Source organism: Cynocephalus volans, chromosome 8 (genome assembly GCF_027409185.1).
Source record: "Cynocephalus volans isolate mCynVol1 chromosome 8, mCynVol1.pri, whole genome shotgun sequence".
Taxonomy (NCBI): domain Eukaryota; kingdom Metazoa; phylum Chordata; class Mammalia; order Dermoptera; family Cynocephalidae; genus Cynocephalus; species Cynocephalus volans.
The window spans coordinates 130243365-130269741 of NC_084467.1; the positions used below are offsets into that span (position 1 = coordinate 130243365).

A 26377-nucleotide genomic window follows, 5' to 3' on the forward strand; every position below is an offset into this window, starting at 1 on the left:
TTTCGGAAATTAACCATGAATTTGGGTTCTCTTCCCACATTTATTCTCCAGACCAGGAAGTTGCAAGAAGAGAACATAGGTGGGGTTTTTGCTAAGCATAGTTAACAAGTTTAGAAATAGAAGTTGGTAACATTCAGTAAGACAAGCAAGGTGACAGTCCATAATGCAATTTTCAAGAAGTTAAGTCGATCCACCAATAAAAGCTTGATCTTAGCAAGCATTCTCTTCTTACAGCAATTTCCCACTATCTTTACATATCAATCAATAACCTGTCTGTCTTTGAGCTAGCAACCTTGCTGTGTTACAATTCTTTATCTTACAACAGAGACTATAGCCTGGAGAAAATTTCCTGTCCTTTGCAAGGTCAATATTTGAAACTGGAAGGCTTTGGAAAACCAGGCCCTGTGAAGTACATTTGCTTTATGCATACTCCATGAAGATGTTTATTGTACTACAGTTTACAATAATAAAAAGAAATTAATACATTTCTGATATATCCCATATTATTAAATAATAAGCAGTAATATAATATATGCAGAAGTATGTAGAAGGAAGTGGGTTTGAAAAGGTGTCCATAATATATTATTAGGAGAGCTCAGAGGTTCACCAATCAAATTCAGTTCAAAAAGGAATATCCCAGGTACATCATAATCAAATTTATCAAAAACCAAAGACAAAGAAAGAATACTGAAAGCAGTAAAAGAAAAGAAACACATAACATTCAACAGAGACCCAATAAGACTTTCAGTGGATTTTTCAGTACAAACCCTACAGGCCAGGAGAGAGTAGGATGATATATTCAAAGTGGTAAAGGAAAAAGACTGTCAACCAAGAATTCTATACTCAACAAAACTAACCTTCAAATATGTTTCCTAGACAAACAAAAGCTAAAGGAATTCATCAACACTACACCTGCCTTACAAGAAATGCTAAAGGAAGGTGTTCAATGTGAAAGAAGATGACACTAAAGTTTAACAAAAAAAATTTTTTTTTGAAGGTATAAAACTCACTAGTAAAGTAACTACACGGACAAACTCAGAATACTCCAATATCGCAAGAGTGGTAAATAAACTCCCTATATCTTTTGTAATAAGAATAAAAGACAAACCTATTAATAACAAATCCAACAACCATATAAGGGATAGGCAATATTAAAAGATGTAGTTTGACGAACTTTCAGAAGTAGAAACTGTAGTTACTAGAGGCTAGAAAGGGGAGGGGGAAGGGAGGATACTGAGAGGTTGGTTAATGAACACAAAATTACAGCTAGGTACAAAAAGTAAGTTCTAAGGATATACAGCAGTGCTAGGCAACTATAATTAACACTAATGCATTGTATGTTTTCAAATAACTAGATGAGAGAAGCTTAAATGTTCTCATCATAAAGAAAAGATAAATTTTTAGAATGATGAATTTAAATACACTGATTTCAATGGTACGCACTGTATGCACATATTGAAATATAACTCTGTACCCCATAAATATGTACAATCAATACACTTCAATTAAAAATAATAATAAAAAAGATGTAATTTGAAACAACAAAATGTCAAAAATGAAGAGAATAATATCAAAATATAGAGTCTGCTTTGTTTTCTTCCTTTTTCTTATCAATCAAAGTTAAGTTGTTATTAGTATAAAATAATCTTTCATAACTATACCATGTTTTTTGTAAGCCTCATGGTAACCATAACACAAAAACCTATAATAGATATACTAAAAATAAATGGCAAGAAATCAAAATATAACACTAGAGAAAATCACTTAATCACAAAGGAAGACAGTAAGACTGGAAAAAGGGATAAAAGTATCTACAAAACAATCAGAAAAAAAGTAACAAAGTGGCAACAACAGGTCAAAAAAGTAGAAAAACTTCAAATAAACAACCTAACATTACACCTCATGGAACTAGAAAACAAGAACAAAGCAAACCCAAAATTCCGAGAGAGAGAAATAACAAAGATCAGAACAGAAAAAAATGAATTAGAGATTAAAAACAATACAAAAGATCAATGAAACAAAGAGTTTTTTGAAAAGATAAAATCAATAAACTTTAGCTAGACCAATGAAAAAAGATTACTCATAAAATCAGAAATGAAAAAGGATACATTATAACTGAAGTCACAAAAATACAAAAGATCACGAGACTATTATGAACAACTATATGTAACAAACTGGAAAACCTAAAAGAAATGGATAAATAACTAGACACATACAACTTATCAAGGTTGGATCATGAAGAATTAGAAAACCTAAACAGACCAATAATGAGTAATGAGATTGAAGCAACAATAAAAATTTTCCCAAAGAAAAGCCCCAAGAAACTCCCAAAGAAAACTCCAGGACCAGACCACTTCACTGCTGAACTGCACCAAACATTTAAAGAAATAATATCAATTCTCAAGCTCTTCCAAAACATTGAAGAGGAGGCAATATTTCCAAACTCATTCTATGAGATCAGCATTACTCTCATACCAAAACCAGAAAAGGACAAAAGAAAAAAAGAAAACTACAGACCAGGGCCAGCCCGTGGCTTGCTCAGAAGAGTGCAGTGCTGATAACACCAAGGCCAGGGGTTCGGATCCTATATAGGGATGGCTGCTTGGCTCACTGGCTGAGCATGGTGCTGACAACACCAAGTCAAGGGTTAAGATCCCCTTACCGGTCATCTTTATATGAAAAAAAAAAGAAAGAAAGAAAGAAAACTACAGACCAATATCCTTAATAAAGACAGACATGAAAATTATCAACAAAATACTAGCAAACCAAATCCAACAACACATTAAAAAGACCATTCACCATAATCAAGTGGAATTTATCCCGGGAATGTAAGAATGTATGGTTCCTCATACACAAATCAGTAACTGTAAAACATCACATTAACAGAATGAAGGGGAAAAAAATATGATCGTTACAATAGATGCAGAAAAAGCAGCTGATAAAATTCAACACCCCTTTGTGATAGAAACACTCTACAAACTAAGTATAGAAGGACTGTACATCAATACAATAAAAGCCATGTAAGACAAACCCACAGCTAATATCATATTGAATGGACACAACTTGAAGGCTTCTCCTCTAAGATATGGAATAAGACAAGGATGCCCACTTTCCCACAACTATTTACATGTACTGGAAGTTCTAGCCAGAGCAATAATGCAAGTGAAAGCAATAAAGTACATTCAAATTGGAAAAGAAGTCCTCGAACTATCCCTATTGTCAGATGACATGATCATATACATAGAAAATCCTAAACACTCCACCAAAAAGCTACTACAACTAATAAATGATTCAATAAAGTGGCAAGACACAAAATTAACACACAAAAATCAATAGCATCTCTATATGCCAATGACAAAATATCTGAAGAAATCGAGAAACTAATCCCATTCACAATAGCTACCCAAAATATGAAATACCTAGGAGTAATTTAATCAAGGAGGTGAAAGACCTCCATGATGAAAACTATAAAACACTGATGAGAGAAATTAAGAAGACACAAATATGGAAAGATATCCCATGTTCTTGAGATGGAAGAATTAACATTATCAAAATATCCATATTATCCAAAGCAATTTACACATTCAACACAATCCCTGTCAAAATACCAATTACATTCTTCAGAAAAGTAGAAAAAACAATCTTAAAATGTGTATGGAACCACAAAATACCCCATATAGCCAAAGCAATCTCAAACAAAAAGAACAAAGTTGAAGGCATCACACTGCCTGACTTCAAAATATACTGTAAAGGTATAGTAACTAAAACAGCATGTACTGTCATAAAAATAGACAAATAGACCAATGGAACAGAATATAGAGCCCAGAAATAAATCCACACATTTATAGTCAACTGATTTTCAACAAAGGTGCCAGAAATATACACTGGGGAAAGGACAGCCTCTTCAATAAATGGTGATGGGGGAAACTGGATACCCACATGCAGAAGACTGAAATTAGACCCCTATCTCTCACCAAACACAAAATCTGTAGAGGGTTAAAAATCTTGATTCCTATTTGATTATTAGATAGGGTTTTTAGGTAATGCATGTGTGGGACAAAAGTCCTCAGACAGGAAGCAAGAGCCTACAGTTAGGAGGCAAGAGCCCACCAAATCAACTCTAATCACTGTTTAGGTAAGGGATTGTATACACTAATTGTTAATATAATGGGTTCACTGGAAGACTTTATGAGAAGGAAACTTACACAGGACTAAAGCCTTTAATGTGAACAAGAGAACTGAAGCAAAACAGGGATTGTTCTGAGGGCAATAACCCTTAATACAACAAAACTTAAATGATGGGAAAATATGTGAGTTAAGATTTCCAAGGACATTCTGCTAGATTAGTTAGAACATGGGGGTTGTTCCACATTTTGCTTTATGCTGTTTCTTTGAGTTTCTTAAGACGTCAGACACTTAATGATTATCTTACTCTTTCTTTTGCATGTCACATAGCTTAGATTTATGAGTCTTTGGATGGAATATTGTTGAAACTATTTTGAGCCATTCATGCATGGATGAAGACTGTTATATAGCCAATTTCTTTATGCTCTTACTATGATTGATTAACCATCTGTTCTTTTCCTGTAATTTCCTTGTCTTTACAATAAAAACTAAAACAGAAACCGACTCGGGGCTACACCCACTTTCTCCTTCTAACAGAGGAGCTGCTGAGCTGCAGTTTCTTCAGGCTTCTCATCACATTCATGTTGCTTTGAGTCATCTTTTTTGCGTCTCCATTACACAACAAGAGATGTAACAAAAATCAACTCAACATGAGTCAAAGATCTAAACTTGAGACTCCAAACTATGAAACTCTTAGAAGAAAAGATAGATCAAACACTACATAAAATGGAAGTGGGCAGCAATTTTCTGAACAAGACTACAAAGCACAGGCAATTAAAGCAAAACCTGACAAATGGGACTACACAAATAGGACTACACCAAACTAAAAAGCTTCTGCACTGCAAAGGAAACAATCAGCAAAGTGAAGAGTATAGGTTTACAGAATGACAGAAAGTGTTTTCAAACTACACATCAAAGGGCTAATATCCAGAATATATAAGGAATGCAAACAACTAGCTAGAAAAGAGGATCTTGACCATAATCACCACAAAAAAAAAAAAAAAAACAATGCTTAGGTTGTAAGTATGCTATCTACCCTAAGTGAATCATTGTTTAATATATGCATGTACTAAAGAAACACACTATATACCCCACAATGTGTACAATTAAAAATAAAACAATAAAATTAGAAAATGACAGGAAATAAAATGTATATACATATATGTTTAAGAGGAAATAAGCAAATTAAAGAATAATATGTATAGTATGATTCCATTTTTATAAAAAAAAATCTCACAAAATCCCTATTATATGCGTGTATACATATGTTTATATAAGCGAAGGAAAAAAACATGGTAAAATTAACACAAAACTTATCAGAACGACAAGGTGCTAAGACTGGACCAGAAAAGGGAAAACTATTAAATTACCTTTAGACATTTCGATTTTTTTCTAATTATTGCTAGGGATACATAATATTTTCTAGTTCAAATAACCAAATTTTTAAAAATTGAAATTAAAAGGCTTTTCTAGTAACTACTTTGAAAAAGCGCTATTTCTTCATGCCAGAAAAATTTTGTTTTGTAGATATGATAGCTCTAATAGCTATTCTAACAGAATATTGCCTATATTTGTTTCATGAGAGATTTTGTAATGTTTTACAAGACACAGTGCAATGTGTAACTTATCAAGTTCTCAGATTTGGTGATATCTTACACCTATAGCAATAGCTAATTCTTTTTCATCTGAATTATAAGTCACAGGAAATTTCCAGAGCATCCTGCACAGAAATGCATGAAATAATTTAAAACCAAAACACACTTCTGATGCCATAAGCATATTTTTTAATGTACATCCAAAGTAATAAACTAGTCCACAGGCAGTATTCTAATATAATAGATGGCAACCTGGCTTTATAATTACTTATCTTTACATCTGTGTATCTTTTTTCCCCCCATTATGGAAAATATGATACATTTAAAAATAGGTAACATATATGTACATACACATATTTGCTAAAATACGTAATGTACATCTAAGTTTTGAAGCAAAATAATGAAATAAATATTAGTGGCCCCTACTACTCAACAGAAGAACCAGGACACTACCAGTATTATTAACATGACTTCTGTGTACTTCCCCGATCCCATCTCCCTACCTGTCTCCAAGAGATAACCACAATCTGTACTTATCCTTTTGCTCTGCTTTCTTAACAGTTTTAGCCCCATATGTAGGCATCCCTAAACAATACAGTTTGACTTCGCTTATTTTTGAGCTTTATAAAAAGATTACGTAGTCTTTGTTTATTTGTTTTCACTCAATACTACATTTCTAAGATCCACTCATGTTGTTGGGAATGATACATCTCTATGTCATTCTTTAATACTATTTCGTTCAATTTTGATCAGTCTGTCCTTTATCAGTAGTTCATGAAGAAAGGAAGGAAGGGAGGAAAGGAGGAAGGGAGGAAAGAGGGATGGAAGGAGGGATGGAAGGAGGGATGGAAGGAGGGGTGGAAGGAAGGAAGGGAGAAAGGAAAGGAAGGAGGAAAAAGAGGAACAGTTAGGTACCACCCCCCACCTCCAGAGCATTAGTGTAGAAATTCAGATGTAGGCCAAAATTCTCAAAAGACTTCAGAACAAGCAAGAATTGCAATACAGTACCTTGTCTTCCTTAAGGAGCTTCCCTGGTCCCTTTTCTGTGTCAGTAATGGTAAAAGAGACCTTTGCAATATATTTTTTCAGAGCCAGCCTTGCATCTGAAGGAAAAGGACAATATAACATACAATGATAAGACAAAGGCCAAAAAATATGTTTGTAACATACTATTAAATATCCAGAGCTTTATGAAGACTGTGTGTAGGAGATTTGTTGTGGTTGTTTTCAGTGAAATTCAGAAAGCTAACACTCAACCAGAACATCATTTTGGGGAATACAGTAAGTTCCTAGAATTGTGCTAAAAATTTCTAAAGAACAGATAAAATGTAAAACACCTAATCCCAAAGAGACCATATTCTACTAACATATCTACTCTGGAGAAAGGAACAACAAAAAACATTTCCAATAGACAAACTGTTACTTGCTTTATTCTTCTTGATCCTTAAAAAAATTTACAGGTTACAAGGAGTCATACCAGGATATCTTTGGTAGCCATTATTCAGCCTACCACAGTCTGCCCTGTGTGCTCCCCTACCCCCCAAAATTCACATCAATCCCACATGCAAAATATATTCTTCTCATCCCCAAATCCCCAAAAGTCTGGACCCATTACAACATCAACTCTTGTCCAAATTCTCATCTAAATAACATCAACTCAAAAGTCTCAAATCTTATAATCTAAAATCATGTAAATAAAGTATGAGTGAAAATCTGGGTATGATCCATTATGGGGCAAAATTTTTCCTCTTCTGTGGACCTTTGAAATTAGGAAACAAGTTATCTTCTTCCAAAATACAATGGTGAGACAGGCATAGAATAGCAGTCATAGACATTGCTATCCAAAACAGGACAAAACAGAAGGACAAAGGTAGTCACTAGTCCAAAGCAATTCTGAAATCCAGCAGGGCAAATTCCAGTAGTTTTCAAGGCCTGGAAATAATCTTCTGTTGCTTGAAACTCTGCCCTTTGATCCTGAGGTTCTTCCCTCAAGGCCTGAGATTCCACCCTCTGTGTTATCTTTCCTTTTTCATAAAAGATTATGTGTTTGCAGCTGAATAGTTTTGTCAGTCTGTCTCTTTCCTTTAGAATTTGACAGCCCAGCATCCTTTTTTCATTTTGTTCTCTCTCTAACCCTTTGTCCCAGCTGGCATTTCTGCTAGTAAAACATTCTCAAATATCTTGTAAGTCTCCCTACATGTCACAGAGATTTACTCCATTAGACAAGAGGCTCCTCCACAGGTCTTTCAGGGATGACCTCATTTCTATTCCTGACTTCTGCTGAGATGACTGAAGAGATCCATGAGTCACACACCTAATCTCTTCGGCACTAGCAAAAGGCTGTCCAGGCACATGCTTGGCTTTCTTTCCAGAGCATAAGTTCTCGACAGAGAATTACTCAGTTTTAGCACCTTTTGCTATCTGGATAGGCTAAGAATTTCCCAGATCATCAAGTCCTGTTTCCCTTTTGAAAAGTTCTTCCCTCAATTTATCCTCTCACACTTTGCTATAAGCAGTACGAAGAAACCAGGTCATGCCTTCTACACTTTGCCTGGAAATCTCTTCAGTTAAATATCCAAGTTCACCCTGACAAGTTCTGGTTTCCACATAATGGAAGGACACAATTCAGCTAGGCTTTCTGCCTCTATGTAACAGATTGCCTTTACCTCAGTTTCCAATAATATGTTCCTCATTTCCTTCTGAGCCTTCACAGCAGCACCTTTATCACTCATATTTCCACCAACATTCTCTTTGTGATGATTGATACATTCTTTAACATAAGGTAGGCTTTCTCTACCGTGTTCCTCATTTCCTTCTGAGCCCTCAACAGCAATGCCTTGAATGTCCATATTTCTACCAACAGACTGCACCTCATGCACCTCAAAATTGTTCTGGCCATCTACCCATGACCCAATTCCAAAGCCACTTCCACATTTTTATGCATTTATTACAGCAGCAACACATTTCCAGTTAGCAAAACTGTATTAGTTTCCGATGTCCGCTGTAACAAATTATCACTCAGGTGGTGGCATAAAAAAATAATTTATTTTTTTATAGTTCTGGAGGCCAGAAGTCTGAAATCAGTTTCACCAGTCTAAAGCCAAGGTATTGGCAGAGCTTATTCCTTCTACAGTTCTGAATGGAAAATCTGTTTCTTGCTTTTTCCAACTTCCAGTCACTGCCTGCAGTCCTTGGCTTATGGCCTCCTCCCTATATCTTCAAAGCATATTACTCCAAAGTCTGCTTCTATCATCACATCACCTTCTCCTCTTCTATGTCAAATATCCCTCTAATTACCTCTTATAAGAACATTTATGATTACATTTAGAGCCCACCTAGATAATCTAGGACAATCTCCCCATCTCAAGATCCTTAACTTAATCATATCTGCAAAGTCCTTTTGCCATATAACATTCAAAGTTTCCAGTGATTAGAACCTGGATATCTTTGGGGCTATCCTACATACCATAGTTGGTATGTACAATCTCATGAAACTCCAGACAGGAATATTTGAGAGATTTGGTGAAACCACACTAAAGCTCAATTGTGTCATCTGCACCTGACAATCTCTTTAAGCCTCATTTGCTTATCTATAAAGTAGACATAATAGAAGTACCTTCCATAGCTAAATTCAGACCCATATCTGGAGTAGTATTAATGATTATAGGCCAGCTAATGGGTCTTCTTGCTTTGCATAATAAGCACACTGTTTTCACTGAGAGCACGTATTTATTTTGGGTGACTTGTGGACAGAGGAGCTTATTACAAAGATTCCCTTAATGCCACCATATATTAACCACTCTAACCTCAGTTTCCTCATCTAAAAAATGGAATTATTTATAGTAAAATCCTCATAGGGTTATAGTATAGTGTACACCGCATACTGTAATATATGCTATAATGCATAAGTACTACGAGGGTACTTCAAAAAGATAGTGGAAAAATAAAATTGAAAAATAATATGAATCTTTCCATGAACTTTTTGAAGTACCCTCATATAATGTAATATATAGTATATAATATATACAGTATAACACATGCAAATGTCTTGGCACAGTGGCTGGCACACAATAAAGCACTCAATGAGCTTATTACCATGTCACTCCTCTTCTCAAAACTCCATGAATTATCTATTGTCTATTGAATAAAATACAGGGCCCTCCAAGATCTATCTGGCCACAAACTATCTTCCCAACTTCATCCCCTCCAACATTCATTCACAGACCATTCACTTCCCGTCCCTCTGCCCCCACATACCAACACGGCTCCCTCCCTCAGCTCCTTTAGGACTGTGCTCAACCATCACCAAAGAGGCCTCTCCTAATTTCCCTCTGAAAAATAACACACGCACTCACTCATTCACTTGCTGGCAACTTCCTAACCCCCTTACCACCATCTTTCTCCGTAACACTCCACAGATATAGATACACAGATTTACACAGATACAATTAATTTCCATATGCCTCTACTAGAAAGGAAGCCCCATGAAGCTAAAGATTCTCACTTGTGCTGAGTTGTATATACAGTCTCAGCTCCTAGAACAGTATTTAGCACATAGTAGGCACTCAATAAATATTTGTCGTATGAAGATTTACACAGAATTTATTTGATTATGTTTCCTCAATCTGAGATGCCCTCTCTGCATGGCCACCTATCAAAATGCTAATTATTCTTCAAGGCCCGCTCAAATACGCTTCTGTGAAACTTCTGTGAACCCCCCAGGTAGAACTCATTGCTGTCTCAACTGACACACATTTATAATGTTATTTAGTTCTCATTTTACCCTGTCTTGTAATTTTTATTATTATCTTGGTTTTTGCTTTTACCTCTACATTGTCAGCTCCTTAAAGGCAGGGTCTATGTGCCATCGTTTTATCATAACTGTGACACCTCACCGTCTTACCTTTCTTCGCATACCATGCCACCTTCCTCACCCCTCACCCATTACCTACCATATCACCATGGCACCAGTGATAGCACCATACCAAAGGAACACATGTTAAAAAGGGATAGGCACTCAATATCTGTGGAACTATTTGAAAGGAAGGACATTCCACAGCGAGAAAATAGGAAGCAAATGCTAGGTTATGTGAAATGGTATAGGTATTTTTTAAGTTAGATGTAAACTTGCCGTACTTCAGAAGGAGGGTTGAAGGGGATACGAGTAAATTGTTCCCATGAGATTCTATTAATACAATTTCAGTTTGAATTTATTAGCTACCAAAATGTTAGTAAAGTCTTCATTTTTAAGAAAATTGAAAAAGCTCAAACCATTCTGGAAAAAAAGCAACAAAAAGCATCTTTAAGAAACTCAAGGTCATTCATTAGGTGACACCTTTTAGTTCCAGAGTGGTTCTTTATGATGTCACTGAATTTATCCCTGCATCACTATGACTGATGATGTTACAATGATTCTCAGTATATATTTTGCTGACTGGCAAATACTCAGAGCATTTTCTGTTCTGTCAACTAACCAATTTTTTAGCTATAGATTTTTTTTTTCCTGTTGAGAAAAAAAGATGTCTAATCAAGAACTATCTTTGATTTTTCCTCTGTTGTTTATCTGCTTCTTCAGGGAAAGCTTCTGCATTTGTGATGGAACTACCTGGACAAAGGTTGGATGGGAGATTTTTCCAGAAGAAGTACACTATCTGAAAGTTAAGCCTTCTTCATTTCATTGTCTACCTTACCCTCTGAACAAACTATGCTGCAACTTCGCTAACATGGATATATTTCAGGGTTGTTTACATCTCATTTATATTTTAGCACAAGCTCTCTTTTTAATCCTGTCTGTTTTATCTGTGCATTACCTGTGGATGAAATGGAAGAAACACAAAAAAAAGGTGAATTAGTGATGCAAATAGTAATAGTTTAAAAATCTCAAAGTGTAGAACATAAGATTATCAATTTCTTTTTAACTAGTAAGACCATTTTATTCATTTTTTTTTTTAAATGTAACTTTATTAATTTTTTTACATTCTAGGACGTAGTTGCGGAGAAGATGGGAGGGAGGGGGAGAGGGGAAAGGGGAAGGAAATGGGATAGAAGAATGAGGGAGCAGGAGGGGCGGGATTGAGGCCTGTAGCACCCCCCTCATTCCCACAGGGGAGACCAAGGGGCTTACAGCGGTGGCTTGGTCATAGCTGGGCTGGGTGCAGATGTCATGGGTGTGTGGCAAAAGCCCTCACCACCCTGGCTCAGGAGGCCCAGGGCACTTCCTGCAGCTGCGTGGTGGTCGCTGCTGGGCTGGCTGCAGTGTGCTGGGGTGGCGTGGCCAAGACCCTCATCCCCCACCCGCAGGATTGGTTGCAGGTGTTGGGGACCATTGCTAGGGCCCCCGACTCTCCCCCCTTTCTGGCTTGGTAGCCCAGGGGACTTCCGGTCCTTCTAGCTGTTATAGGTATTCTTTGGTGAAATGAGACCTTTAGTAGTTAATATCAAACTTTGTCTCTGGTCTAATTTTTCTTTCATTTCTTTGTTGGATTATTTGTTGTTCCCACCACTTAAATTCTGCACTGGAACTAATTTGTTGTCTTTTGCTTACTTCTAAAATGGGGAACTTCCTGTGGGGACCAGTACTTGAGCTGTGTGGTTGAGCTAAATTGCTGCTTTGGGGCTGATTCCCTAGGGAAGGCTTTTTGTGCGGCTCAGGGTTTAATGGTTGATTTTACCTGGGTTGTGTAGAAACTCTGGTCTGGGCTTGAGTCTTTTCATCAAACTGCACCCCATGCAATTCTATATTCCTGACCAGTCTCCTCTGACTGGTCCTTCGCTGATTGGGGTGCAGATCAGCTGTCCTTGCTGTGCCCCAGTCTTCTCCCAGTGGGCCCGTCTCCCCCACCACCTGTGATGCAAACACTTCCCATGGTTCAGGCTGTGCTCTAGTCTTGGTTTCTTGCAATGACTCACCGGCCTCTGAGTGGCTCCTTTTTTTAATTTGTGGTGGCTTCTCGCTCCTTTGTGGGTCCACAGGAACCCTATTAATGGTCTTGCTGGCCTGGGAGCCACCATGGCCCCCTTCTCCCCTGCCATCTCCAAGCAACTTCAGCTGAAGGGCACAGCTGCAGCTTTTGCCAGCTCTTGCTCTGTGCGCTCAGCAGCTCCAGCCTGGATACGGCTGGGACTCGAAACAGTCTGAGCAGTTTTTACTTTCTCTCATTGTGGCTTTCCCACCATAATGCACTCCGTAGGTCTTTCCTCCTCTTCTCCTGAGCTCTAGCCAAGATTATCAATTTCTTTGAGGAAAGGTACTATGTCTCATTCCTCTTTGTAAGCTTCTCCCCTCCTCATTCATCTCCAGCATCTAGCACAGTGTCTTGCATATACTAGGTGCTCAACAAATGTGTATTAAGTTAGAAGATCCTTAAAATCATCTAACCCAGCCCCTCTACTTTAAGCTACAAAGCACATCAAAAAAGTAGTGCATCACAGTGAGTAGAATGTATAGGAAACGAAATTACCTGTCTGTGCCCTTAGGTAAGTCATTTGATCTTTCTCAGCTGCTTCATCCATAAAATGAAGGATCTGGACAAGAGATCTCTTAGATCCTTTCTAGATCTATCTAAGAAAGCTAAGTACAAAAGTTGACACATTTTTTAAATGGACTGTAAACTAATCGCTAATGTGAGGATGACTTTTGGGGAAATGGCGCTCTTAAACTAATTTCCCTCTTTGCCAATAGATGGCACCATAGCTTGAGACAATCGAAAAGCTCATTGACCAAAAAACTTCATTGACCTTCAGACCAATAAGATATTTATAAATGTTTTCTTATTTTTAAAATCACTGTGATTTTATGGTATTACACCTTGAGGTTGTTTAGTAAAGAAAAGCATTTTGCTAATATTCAAATAATTTCTCCCAGCAGAGTGCTCTAACCATAGAAAGCATTAATTAAACATTTGCTCATGGTAATATGAGGGCACTTCAAAAATTCATGGAAAGATCAGTATTATCTTTTAATTCTATTTTTACACGAACTTTTTGAAGTAGCCTCATAATGATTAATCTTACATGGGGTATATACAGAAGAGCATTTTTTCCTGCACTTAAATGTTACTTATGTAGTAACCTTTCCTTTGTATAAATAATTGATGTGTGCTATTTTAATAGAGTTATGTACTCAGAATACAAATTCAATTTGAACTACAGTAAGATAAAATCTGTTTCATTTGTTTTTCTCCTTTTAGCTGAAAAAACAAGCCTCTTTAGGTAAATTTAGTAATGATCTAGAAAGTCCATCCATCTATGACATTGACCAAATACTCTGCAGACTGGTGGCCACAACATCACTCGTGGCCAAGTACCTGAATCAGGTGTCCGACCACCCTCCCGCTAAGAAAGTTAAGCACCACAAATTCAAGGAGAAGAGTGAAGGAGGAGACGGAGCCAAAGGACACTAAACATATGCAAATACAGCTCAAATATGGTAATTGCAAAAGAAATCTATTGAGAGAACTCATTTAAGGATAAAAATGATTCTTTGCCATTTTCTTTGCCCAATCTTTACTGAAATTTTCCAAAGAAGTCTGGGTTTAAATGTTATTTCCATTCAACTGAAAAAGAATTTATTCTTACTAAGTACTGGTAAAAAGACTGTACACTATGACTGCTACATGTGTAAATACTTCATTCTTTTTGATGTTATATTATTAATCATTAACCAATGTGTAGAACAGAAGCTTAGTTTAGTGTTTCAATAAATCTCTGATTTAAATAATATCTGTGATTCTTCTTTTCCTGAGCAAATTTTATGGCCACAGGGAGATTTTTAATTTCCCATGTTAGACTGCTAAAATAGCACGGAAATATAAAGAAATAGGTTAATTTTTTAAAGTATCAATTTTTGCATTTTCAGTATAACATGATTAATTACATATCAACATTTTTTAAATTTCGGGCTTTTGTTTTTAAGACACCTCAATTTTAAAAAGTATGGTTATATATTTTCCAAAGAAAAACTAGGAGATGGATGTGAGACTGGGAGAGAAGATTTTATTTTAAAAATCTTGAAAAATCCTAGAAAAACATGCCATACCTATAAACGTACCTCCCATCAATACAAGTATAACGGAGGGACAAAACTTTTTAGAAACAATCCTTGAAACAGTAATACATAACTCTACAGTTTTAAAAGAATATTGCCTGCCTTGCGCTATTACGGGTTATTAAAAGTTTGTTTCTTGTTCCACTTTCCATACTCCCCTTCGTACCTCCATTCCTCCTTAGCACAATCCCACCCCGATATTTCCATAAATGTTTGTTCCATCCCTTCAGAGTTCTGAACTGCAACTACTTCCTTCTAATATATATCAACTAGCTGATATATATTTCTTTTAATGAGGGACTCTTGAAGGCTTTTTGTAAAAATTCCCCATACCTGTAAAACCTGAAGAAATTTATCTCTTTGGGATAGGAAGTCCTTAGTCCCTTACATGTCTCCAGGTGAGTCCTACTCTAATCCTAGAATGAGGAATATAAGTGATGTATATACTCTTGGTAAGTGTAAATTAAACAAATGCTAAATTTCATGTTGAGTAGTTTATGTATCTGACATTTCAGTTACATTCCCATGAAGTTCCAAACCTAATTCTATCACTGATCTGGACATACAATACTAGTTTACTTTTTATAGTCTTCTTTTCTTTTTATCCCTAAGACATGTTAGGTATAATTCCTCCAAGAACCTAAGGACTCAAGTTAAACAGATGGATATTATGCAGAAGAAAATAAATGAAACCTTACACCCATAAGCCCTAAACATTTTCTTTTCAGAAAAGTTACAGCAAAATGTGTCCCTGGATTGTGATTTTTCAGTAACATGGGTAATTCATTCTTCAGAGGTGGTTTTTGAATTATGGAATGTGAATTTTCCCTACAATTTCTATTCACGGGGGATCAATTGAATCCTTTGCTATTTCTGTTTTGGTTTTTTACTTATAAATCTAATCACAAAATTGAAGATATTGGCATGAGAAAAAATTGTCCCTAGAAAACATTTAGTACAGGTATACTATTACCTATAAAATAAAACATTTAGTACAGGTATACAATTACCTATAAAATAATCTGCAAAGTACAACTCATTTCTTTCTTCTCAAATGTGCTTCTTTCTCTCAATTTCCTTACTTTTGTCAATCATCCTAGTCCCCTTCTCATTTCAGTGATAAGCAAGCTTCTTATTGCTACCAGCTGAATCTTCCTAAATATCACTTTCATCTCTTCCTCTTCTACATAACTTTCAGTGGCTCCCAGAATAAAAAGTAAACACCTTGGTCTGGCATTCAAGGGTATAACGTGGCTGTAATAATAGCAGCAGCATTTTTCTTTTCCTTTTTTTTTTTTATTGTGGTAAAGCATATATAACATAAGGATTGCCATTTTAAGCATTTTTAAACATACAATTGTGTGGAATTGATTACATTCACAATGCTGCGTAACTACTATCTCTATTTCCAAAACTTTTTCATCATTCTAAACACAAACTCTGTACCCATTAAGCAATAACATCTCATTATTCCTTCTCTGATTTTTATTCTGTTTCTCTGGTCTACTTCTGTCTCTGAAATTTTTTTCATTTTAGCTTATTTTTTCTAATTGACTCAAGATAATTGTATGTATTTATGGAGTACAATACAATATTTGGGTGCATTTACACTGTGTGCAACGATCATATCAGGGTGTTTAGCATACTCATCACCTCAAACATTTATCACCTCTTTGTGCTGGGAACATTCAATATCCTCTCCACTAACTACCTGAAGTTATACAGTAATTTGTTGTTGGCTGTAGTCTCCTTATATTGCTACAGAACAGTAGATCTCATTCCTCCTATATCTCTGTAATTTTGTATCCCTTGACCACAATCCCTATCTGTCCTCCCCACACCCCTTACTAGTCTCTAATAACCACTATTCTACTCTGTACTTCTGTGAGATCAACTTTTTTAGCTCCCACATATGAAGGAGAAACATGTGGCATTTCTCTTTCTGTGCCTGGCTTATTTCAGTTAACACAAATTTTCTCCAAGCCCATCCATGTTACTGCAAATGGCAGAATTCCGTTCTTTTTTTGTGGCTGAGTAGTATTCCATTGTGTGTGTGTGTGTGTGTGTGTGTATCCCATTTTCTTTATCCAATCATCCATTGATAGACACTTGGGTTGGTTCCAACTCTTGGCTACTATCAACAGAACTCCAATGAACATGGGAGTGCAGTTATCCCTTTGACATGCTGATTTCCATTCCTTTGGATATATACCCAATAGTGAGATTGTTGGGTCATATGGTAGTTCTACTTGTAGTTGTTTGAGAAACCTCCATAATGTTTTCTATAATACTTTACTAATTTACATTCCAACAAATAATGTATAAGAGTTCTCCTTTCTCCTCATCCTTACCAGCATTTGTTATTTTCTGTCTTTTTGACAATGACTAATCTAATCAGGGTGAGATGATATATCTCATTGTGGTTTTGATTTGAATTTCTCTGATGATTAGTGGATATTCAACATTTTTTCATATACCTGTTGGCATTTGTATGTCTTTTGAGAAATATCTATTCAGCTCATTTGCCCATTTTTTAATTGGATTATCTGTTTTTTTATTATTGAGTTGTTTGAGTTCTTTGTATATTCTGGATATTAATCCCTTGTTAGATCCATAGTTTGCAAATATTTTCTCCCCTTCTGTAGGTTGTCTTTTTGCTCTATTGATTGTTTCCTTTGCTGTGCAGCTTTTTAGTTTGATATAGTCTCATTTGTTTATTTTTACTTTTGTTGCCTGTGCTTTAGAAGTCTTATTCATAAAATCTTTGCCTACTCCTATGTCCTGAAGTGTTTCCTCTGTTTTCTTCTAGAAGTTTTATAGTTTTGAGTCTTACATTTAAGTCTCTAATCCATTTTGTTTTTTTAATTGAAATGTATTGATTATACATATTGTGGGGTACAGAGTTATATCTCAATACATTCATACAATGTGTGATGATTAAATTAGGGTAATTAGCAAAGTCATCACTGCAAAATTTAATCATTTCTTTGTGATGAGGACATTCCATCTCCCCTCTTCTAGCCATTGATAACATGCAGTAAACTATTGTTAATTATAGATGTCCAGCTCAACTTATACAATAGAATCAATTTTTCCTATTTTAATCCATTTTGACTTGATTTTGGTATATGGTAAGAGGTAGGAGTCTAGTTTCATTCTTCTGCATATGGATCTCCAATTTGCCGAGCACCATGTATTGAAGAGATTGTCCTTTCCCCAATGTATGTTCTTGGCTCCTTTGTCAAAAATCAGTTGGGCTGTAGGTATGTGGATATATTTCTGAATTCTCTATTCTGTTCCATTGGTCTATGCATCTGTTTTTCTGCAGTACCATGCTGTTTTGATTACTATAGCTTTGTAGTATATTTTGAAGTCAGGGAGTATGATGTCCCCCACTGTGTTCTTTTTTCTCAAGATTTCTTTGGCTATTCAGGTTCTCTTGTTGTTCCATATAAATTTTTGAATTGTCTTTTCTATTTCTACATGAAGGTGTCATTGATAGTTTGATGGAGATTGCATTGAATCTGTAGATTGCTTTGGGTAGTAGGGTCATTTGACAATATTGATTCTTCCAATCAATGAGCATGGGATGTCTTTCCAGTTTTGTGTGTGTGTTTTCTTTAACTTCCTTAGTCAGTGTTTTATAGTTTTCCTTGTAGAGATTTTTCACCTCTTTGGTTAAGCATTTTTCAAGTGCTGATCATATGCCAGGTGTATCATGCTAAGTGCTTTAGACCATCACATTTAATTTTCACAACTATCCTCTAGAGGTAGGAACTGTTACTGGTACCCTTTTTCAGAAAAAGAACTCAAGTATAAATAATTTAAGTACCTCGTCCAAGGTCACATAGGTTTCAATGGAGAAACCAGCATATAAACTCAATCTCAACAGGCCAAGTACTTAACCCTTTTATTATGCCACCTATGCTATAGCCTATGTGGAATCTATGACTCACTGTTCCAGTAAGGCAATCCTGTCACTGTCTCCCAAGCCCCCACTTTCATTCCCAGTTATAAGGGTGTTGCTTATAACAAATGCCAGAAAATGTAGAAGTGGCTTTGGAACTGGGTAATTGGCAGAAGCTGGAAGAAATTAGAGGAGGAGGGTAGAAATAGTCTAGATTCTAGTGAGGGCTTTGAAGACAATAAGACCAGAGAAAGTTTGGAACTTTTTAGAGACTGGTTAAATGGCATTGACCAGAATGCTGATAAAAACATGGACTGTAAAGACCATTCTGAGGAGGTCTCAGATACAATTAAGGAAGAGATCATTGAAAACTAGAGCAAAAGTCACCCTTGTTATGAACTGGCAAAGAGCTTGGCTGAACTGTGTCCCTGCTGGAGGGCTTTACAGAATGTGGAACTTAAAAGTAATGACCCAGGGTATTTCGCAGAAGAAATTTCTAAGCAGAAAGGCATTCAGGCAGCTGCATGGATACTTCTAACAGCCTATGCTGAGTTATGGCAGCAAAGGCATGACTTAAAGGCAGAATTTATCATTAAAAGGGAAGCAGAGGGTAAAAAATTGGAAAACTCTTAACCTGGCCACATAAAGAGTAAAAAAGTATGTTCAGGAGCAGAAACCAAGGATGTATCCCAGAGACCATTTGCTAAGGAGATCAGGACAGAAAGAAGGAATCATCAAGACAGTGAAAGAAAAACCTTGAAGGCATTTTGGAGATCTTCAAGGATGCCCCACCCTCACAGACCCAGAGGCCTAAGGAGACAATGCTTTGGGGGAACAGGCCCAAGGTGCCCTCCATGGGCTCACTGCCCATGGCCACCTCAGGATGCTGCTCTCCACCTCCTACTCCAGCTGACCTGGCTATAGCTAAAATGGCTCCAGGTGTGGCTGGTAGCCAGAAACCTTGGCAGCATCCAGAAGGTGTTAAGTCTGCAGGCTGGCAGAACGCAAGAGCTCTGGAGGCATGGCAACCTCCACTAAGATTTCAAGGATGTATAGAAAAGCTTGGGGACCCAGGAAGAGATCTGTCACAGGGGCAGAGTCACCACAGAGAGCTTTCACAGAGCAATGCTGAGCAGAAATGTGGGGTCAGAGTTACAGCAGAGAACTCCCATCAGGGCCATCCCTAGCAGAGCCGTGAGAGTGGGACTGACACTGAGACTTCAAAATTGTAGAGCTACCAGCATGGAACATCAGCCTGGGAGACCTGAAGCATGGGCTAAGCCCAGGAAAGCCATAGAGGTGTGGCTGCCCCAGACCTTAGAGGCCCAACCCCTGCACCGGTGTGCAGAGGATGACAGACATGGAGTCAAGGGAGATTATTCTCCAGCTTTAAGATTTAATGCCTGCCTTTCTGGGTTTCAGACATGCTTAGAAGCTGTTACCCCTTTCTATTGGTCTAGTTCTCCCTTTTTGAATGGTAATGTGTATCCTATGCTTGTCCCACCATCATATCTCACAAGTAGATTTGTTTGATTTCACAGATGAGACTCTGGACTTTTGAGCTGAAACAAGTTAAGACTTTGGGGATGCAATGAATGTATTTACATGTAAGAAAGACATGAAATTTGGGGGCCAAGGGCAGAATGCTATGGGTCAAATGTGTCCCCCAAAAGCTCATGTATTGGAATTTGATCCCCATTGTAACAGTGTTTGAGGGTAGCAAATCTGATAATGGTATTAAAAAGATGGGGCCTTTAAAAGGTGATTGGATAGCAAGAGCTATGATCTCATGATTGAGTTAATCCATTCATTGAGTAATGAGTATCATGGGTGTGGAGTGGTGGCTTTATAAGGAGAGCACATGAGAGAGCTCTTGCCATTCTTGCCTGACACTCTGCATTGCCACAGAACTCTGTACAGAGCCCCGACCAGGAAGAAGACCCTCACTAGAAATGTTCCCTGGACCTTGGACTTCCCAGCCTCCAAAACTATAAGAGATAAATTTTGTACTCTTATAAGTTATCCAGTTTCAGGTATTCTGTTATAAGCAACAGAAAACAGACTAAAACGCCCTTTCCCCTTCTACTGCATATTCAAATCCATCCATTCCTCAAGGCCCAGCTCAACCCCAACATACTCTAACTTGATGTTCTCTGACCACCCCATAGCATGGACTACCTGCTCTGCCAATTTTAACTCTTAATCACAATCTTCCTGGTACTGTATATAATTGTTGAATGTGTCTATAGCTTGTCATGCCCTACCTAACAAATGTCCAGAAGGCAGGAACAACCAATTGTACCTAACAATACTATACTCATAGTGGGCATTCAATAAATGCTTTCTAAAAACATGAATACAGATAACCACACAAAACGAATACTGTGAACTTCAGAACTACTAGCTAGCTTTTAACTAGTGTTTGTATACATACATAGGTATATCTTCCTGAAATCTCTCTAAGCTATATTCTAAAGGGCTGTGGGAATGATGTAAACAAAATATTAGCGAAACTCAAAATAGCACATAGTTTTTCTAACTTTGTATTGAAATATAACATACATACAGAAAAGCACAAAAATTATAAGCATATAGCTCAATGACTTTTCACAAATGAACACATAACCAGCAACCAGATCAAGAAAAAGAACATTACACCCCAGAAGTCCCGCATGCCATAAGGGTAACTACTATTCTGACTACTAATACCATAGATTAACTTTGCCTAAACAAATCATTTTCAAGTTATTATTATAACTTTTTCTATCTGGGGAGTCAAATATATTTCTCAAATATGTTATTTTTTTAAACATTTAACGAACGGTCCACTTTGCCTCGGTCTCTCAGAAAATGGCTTTGAACATATATTGTACATATATATATATATACTTTTTTTTTTTTTTTTTAAAAGATGACCAGTAAAGGGATCTTAACCCTTGACTTGGTGTTGTCAGCACCACACTCTCCCAAGTGAGCTAACCGGCCATTCCTATATAGGGATCCAAACCCGTGGCCTTGGTGTTATCAGCACCACACTCTCCCGAGTGAGCCACAGGCCAGCTCTTGTACATATATTTTTACAAAAATTATTGGTCAAATTGTTAGAAGTTGGTAAATCAACAAGCTTCCAATATGTACAGTTCCTAACTAAGTTCAATTAGGCCAAAAGCAAAATAGAAAGAAAAAAAAAAAAAAAAAAAGACAGATTTCACATAGTATTGCCAAAAGTGGCTGTGTTGTATCTACAGATAAAACATCTTAATGAAAGATGAAAATGTAAATCATCTCTTTGCCATGTTGAAGACACAGCCTATAAGTCATAGAAGAAAAATCCCTCACATCAATCAGTTTGCTAATAACTTGTGCGCTTCCTTACCTGCCCAGTCCAGGAATTCAACACACTCAGTCTGGGAATACCGAGCAGCAACATCTCGAGCTCTTTCTTCCCGGAAATTCAAAGCTTCTGTATCAACGTCCAGTTCCACTAGTGCTTTCAAAGTTTCCAAACGACCCCAGGCTGCGGCACAGTGTAAGAGTGTGTACCCTAAAAAACAGAATGAAGATGGTCAGGTCAAATAGACTATATTGTTTCAGTCTATTTTATGCAATACATTATCATAATGGTGATCAAGTATTGAATAATTACTATGGGCCAGGCACTACTCTAAGTGCTTTACATACAGTGAAGTTAATTTATAAAAACCGTATGATGTCATAACTATTATAACCTTCATTTTACAGATAAGAAAACTGAAGTCTAGAGAGGTTAAGAAACTTGCCCAAGGAATACAGCCAGTAAATGATGAACACAAGATACAGCACAGGCAGCCTGAAGTCTGAGCTCTTCAACACCTTCTAAGGAAGATGGCAATCTCCCTAGCAGTCATCTATTCTGGAATACAACTGCACCCATGACTTTTCATTACTCTAGCATTATTGTTAATACAATCATACAAATTACTAAAATATAACTGTGTACGCCTTTGGTTGGAAATTAATCATTTGAATTAAAGTTGAAATTATGATCTATCAAATTAGAAAGTTAGTTCTTTTTTTTTTTTTTTTTTTTTTTTTTTTTTTTTTTTTTGTCTTTTTCGTGACCTGCACTCAACCAGTGAGTGCACCGGCCATTCCCATATAGGATCCGAACCCGCGGCGGGAGCGTCGCCGCGCTCCCAGCACTGCACTCTCCCGAGTGCGCCACGGGCTCGGCCCAGAAAGTTAGTTCTTAGGCTTATTGATGTGTGACTACCATGAGGTATAATAATAAAGGTGAAAAATATGGAAGGCATCCTTAGAATTTTTTCAGACCGGTTTTTAAAAAATCAAGTCAAAGATCATTGTTTTAACTTGCCCACAAGGACATACTCATGACTGTCTTAAATGGACAAAGGTAAGCGCCCGGCTAGCTCAGTCGGTAGAGCATGAGACTCTTAAATGGACAAAGGTATATACTATACTACTACAACTAGAGTTGAACAAGAGAATAAACTAATGTGTTGAATCTATTGAATACCGTGCACTTTATGTGTACTTCACAGAATCCTCCCAATAACCCCATGAAGTAGATATTATTAGCCCCATTAAAGTATATGATAAAAAGTACATAATATAGAGTATATGAAAGTCAGAGGCTACACTGGTAGTAACCAAAGCAAGATTCAAACTCAGGTAGAGGGTTTATAAGCAGCAGAAAACAGCACCCAAATGTTTCCCTCTGGTTAAGGTAGGGAAAGAGAAGAGAGAATAATGATTCTACTTCCTTCCAGAAACCTCTCCTTGACTCCCTATGTGCCATATTCCCACAATCCCGGGCCTATCTTTGACCAAGCTGTGAACTACATTAGGCCAAGTTTGTAAACTATCATAACCAGAAGGGATAATAAAGGGCTAGCAAGGAATCAAAAGGAGCATGAAATGAACTACTTTGGGATCAGCCAAAATTTAAATTGCCTCACCTCTTTGGCCCAACTTTTTTTTTAAATATCACACAAGCAAGAAATTTCAAAACACTAAGAAACTGGCTCAAGAATTTTATTATGCCTTATTCTCTACTGTCTTAGTCTGTTTGTGCTGCTAAGACAGAATATCACAGACCAGGTAATTTATAAAGAACATAAATTTATTTCTCACAGTTCTGGAGTATGGGAAAACTAAGATCAAGGTACTGGCATCTGGAGTGAGCTTTCTTGCTGCATCCTCACATAGTAGAAGGTGGAAGGGCAAGAGAGAATTAACCCACAGCCACAAGCCCTTTTTATAGTGGCATTAATCTATTTCTGAGGACAGAGCACTCATGACCTAAACATCTCCCAAAAGGCCCCACCTTCCAATACTGTTGCATTGGGGATTAAGTTTCAAACACATGAATTTTGGGAGACACATTCAGACGTAGCATCTACAAAATGGGGGGCCAAGAAGTACAGCTTCAATCAGCTGAATGGTCCAGAGCCCCTTATTTGCTGGGGGAGGAAGACACCATCTACAGACAAAACACTGCTAGCATGATCAGGAGGCCATTCCAAATGGGGAGATGTTCCGGCTCCTTGCATTGCTCTCCGCAAGGCTGAAGTTATAGGCCAGTGGTAACATCTGATCACAATGCTCTTAAATTCGTGGGTTTTTTTTCTATTTTTTTAAAATAATCAGTTAAAAATCAAGGAAACAAGATTTCTAAATAGAGAGAGGCTTTTACCAAGGAATTTGCAACCTTTACATATTTTTTTCCCTTATTGGAGACAATCCATTTTCTAGAAAGAAAAACACAGATCCTCGTAGTACATTAACCCCATCATTTTTTCCAAGAGAAGGAAAATATCTAAATAAGATGATTTCAGAAAGAAAGGAATTTTCCTAAAGTTCTCCCGTAATGTTGGTAAGGAGCGTTACATCCCAGGAGGGGGATGTAGAAGGCTACATGTTGGAAACCTCCCCAGGGGAAAAAAAAAAAACATAAATGGAACTGGGAAGGACTGAGGTTGATTCTATAAGGAAAAATCTCTTTACTGAGATTTAGTAACCAGATTACTGGTTACTAAATGCAGAGAGAGTCAATTGAGCAGGCAGTTCATAGGAAGCGAAAAGATCAGGCAAGAAGAAAAGGCATCTTTTCCTCTGTGAAAGCACTGTTCTGTGTGCTTCACAGGTATCAAGTAATTAAAACCTCACAATGATTCTATGACATAGGGACTAGTATTAGTCTCAACTATATATATGAGGGTACTTCAAAAAGTTCGTGGAAAGATTTGTATTCTCTTTTAATTCTCTTTTTCCATGAACTTTTTGAAGTACTCTTGTAAGTAAACTGAAGGACAGAGAGAATAAGTACTTCTCTCAAGGTAGTGCTGTAAATTAATGAGTGTGCCAATGGTAAGGTCAAATCTAAGAAATGAGATGAAAATAGTTCAGGATAAGAAATAGACCATGGCGCAAGAAGATACTCACTTATCTAGAACCTTTCCCACAACCTGCCTACCACCAGCAGTACCAGACTCTTTGAATTCCCCAAACCATGTTGTTTCATGCCTCTATAACTTTGCATATGCTGTTTTTTCTGCCTGGAATAGTAATTACAGTAATAAAATAAAAGAATACCAGTACACATTTTATGTCTACTTAGTACTAATACTAGTATTTTATAAAACTGGATTCAGAATTTTTTTCCAATTAGTGAAACTATTTAAAATGTTTCAAATATGAAAATATATGATCACAAAATATCAAAAGTATAACTTTATAAAATAGAAATCTTAAGTGTATACTGTCATTCTATTGGCAATATAAATTGTCAGATAAAATTAATAAATATTAAGGAAAAAGCAAACGCTTTTCTTTTTTCTTCATAAAAATGAAGAAAATGTAATTAATAACGAAAATCACAAATGAAACATTATTTGATCTCTTTTTTAAGTGTGTCAGGGGTATCACCAGGATATTTTTATATACATTTGTTGTATTAAAAAAGCTATTAAAGTTTTTCCAACTCAACATTCATTGGAGATATGGTGAGAGGGTAATTACAAATTAACACCAAATATTTTCCTTCATGTTATCTTCAAATTATTCCATCTCTAATTTGAAAATAGAGAGATCTCTTTGAATAGCTTTTTGCTTTTTAGCTAGCAGTGCAACCTTTTTTTGAGATTAAGCTATACTTTTTTTTCCCCAAAGAAAACACTGCTGGTTTATATTTGTCTTTTTTAGTTTCCTCATGTACAGAGGGAGATACCATCACAGTTTCCCAACCAATCTCAAAACCACAAGGTTCACAGCCTACTGTTTGGGAGGTCTTTGAACTTAAGAATTTTGCTTACAAGAGAAATTCTACAATATCACAATACGGACCATCTAAATTTGTAGACTTCAGTTTGTCATTTCATTTACATTGAGCAATTAAATCACTGACATTGTTCTCAACCCATAAGTAATTGAGATTTCATACTTTATTTTTTTAAATACCAAATAATATTATTATACCTATTAAAAGACCAGTGTTCTGTTTATTTAAAATAGTAAGGTAAGTATCCCAGAATACCATAAACACTGCAGCACTAACATCTAACACTGGGATCTCTATATTGCCTGCCATGCCCCCCACCTCAACTCTCCTTTACTAGGTAAATTCTTAGTCATTCTTCAAGATTTAACATATATATTGCCCCCTGTGTGAAACCTTCCCTGACCAGGCCCAGACCTGTTTTTTCT

The 26377-nt window shown here is 36.7% G+C and overlaps 2 protein-coding genes across 2 annotated transcripts in view; one reads left to right on the forward strand and one right to left on the reverse strand.

Annotated features, from left to right (window-relative positions):
- ANKRD45 (ankyrin repeat domain 45) overlaps nt 1-26377 on the reverse strand; it is a 44820-nt gene that overhangs the window by 4370 nt on the left and 14073 nt on the right. Inside the window, exons 2-3 of the mRNA XM_063103712.1 lie at nt 22050-22217; nt 6729-6823 (exon numbers count right to left, since the gene is read on the reverse strand). Of these exons, the coding sequence (XP_062959782.1) occupies nt 6729-6823; nt 22050-22217 (263 nt within the window). The remainder of the gene's footprint in view (nt 1-6728; nt 6824-22049; nt 22218-26377) is intronic.
- TEX50 (testis expressed 50) lies at nt 11240-14122 on the forward strand. The gene is made up of 2 exons (XM_063104028.1): nt 11240-11563; nt 13910-14122. The coding sequence occupies exons 1-2, from the start codon at nt 11240-11242 to the stop codon at nt 14120-14122; spliced, it is 537 nt and encodes a 178-aa protein (XP_062960098.1).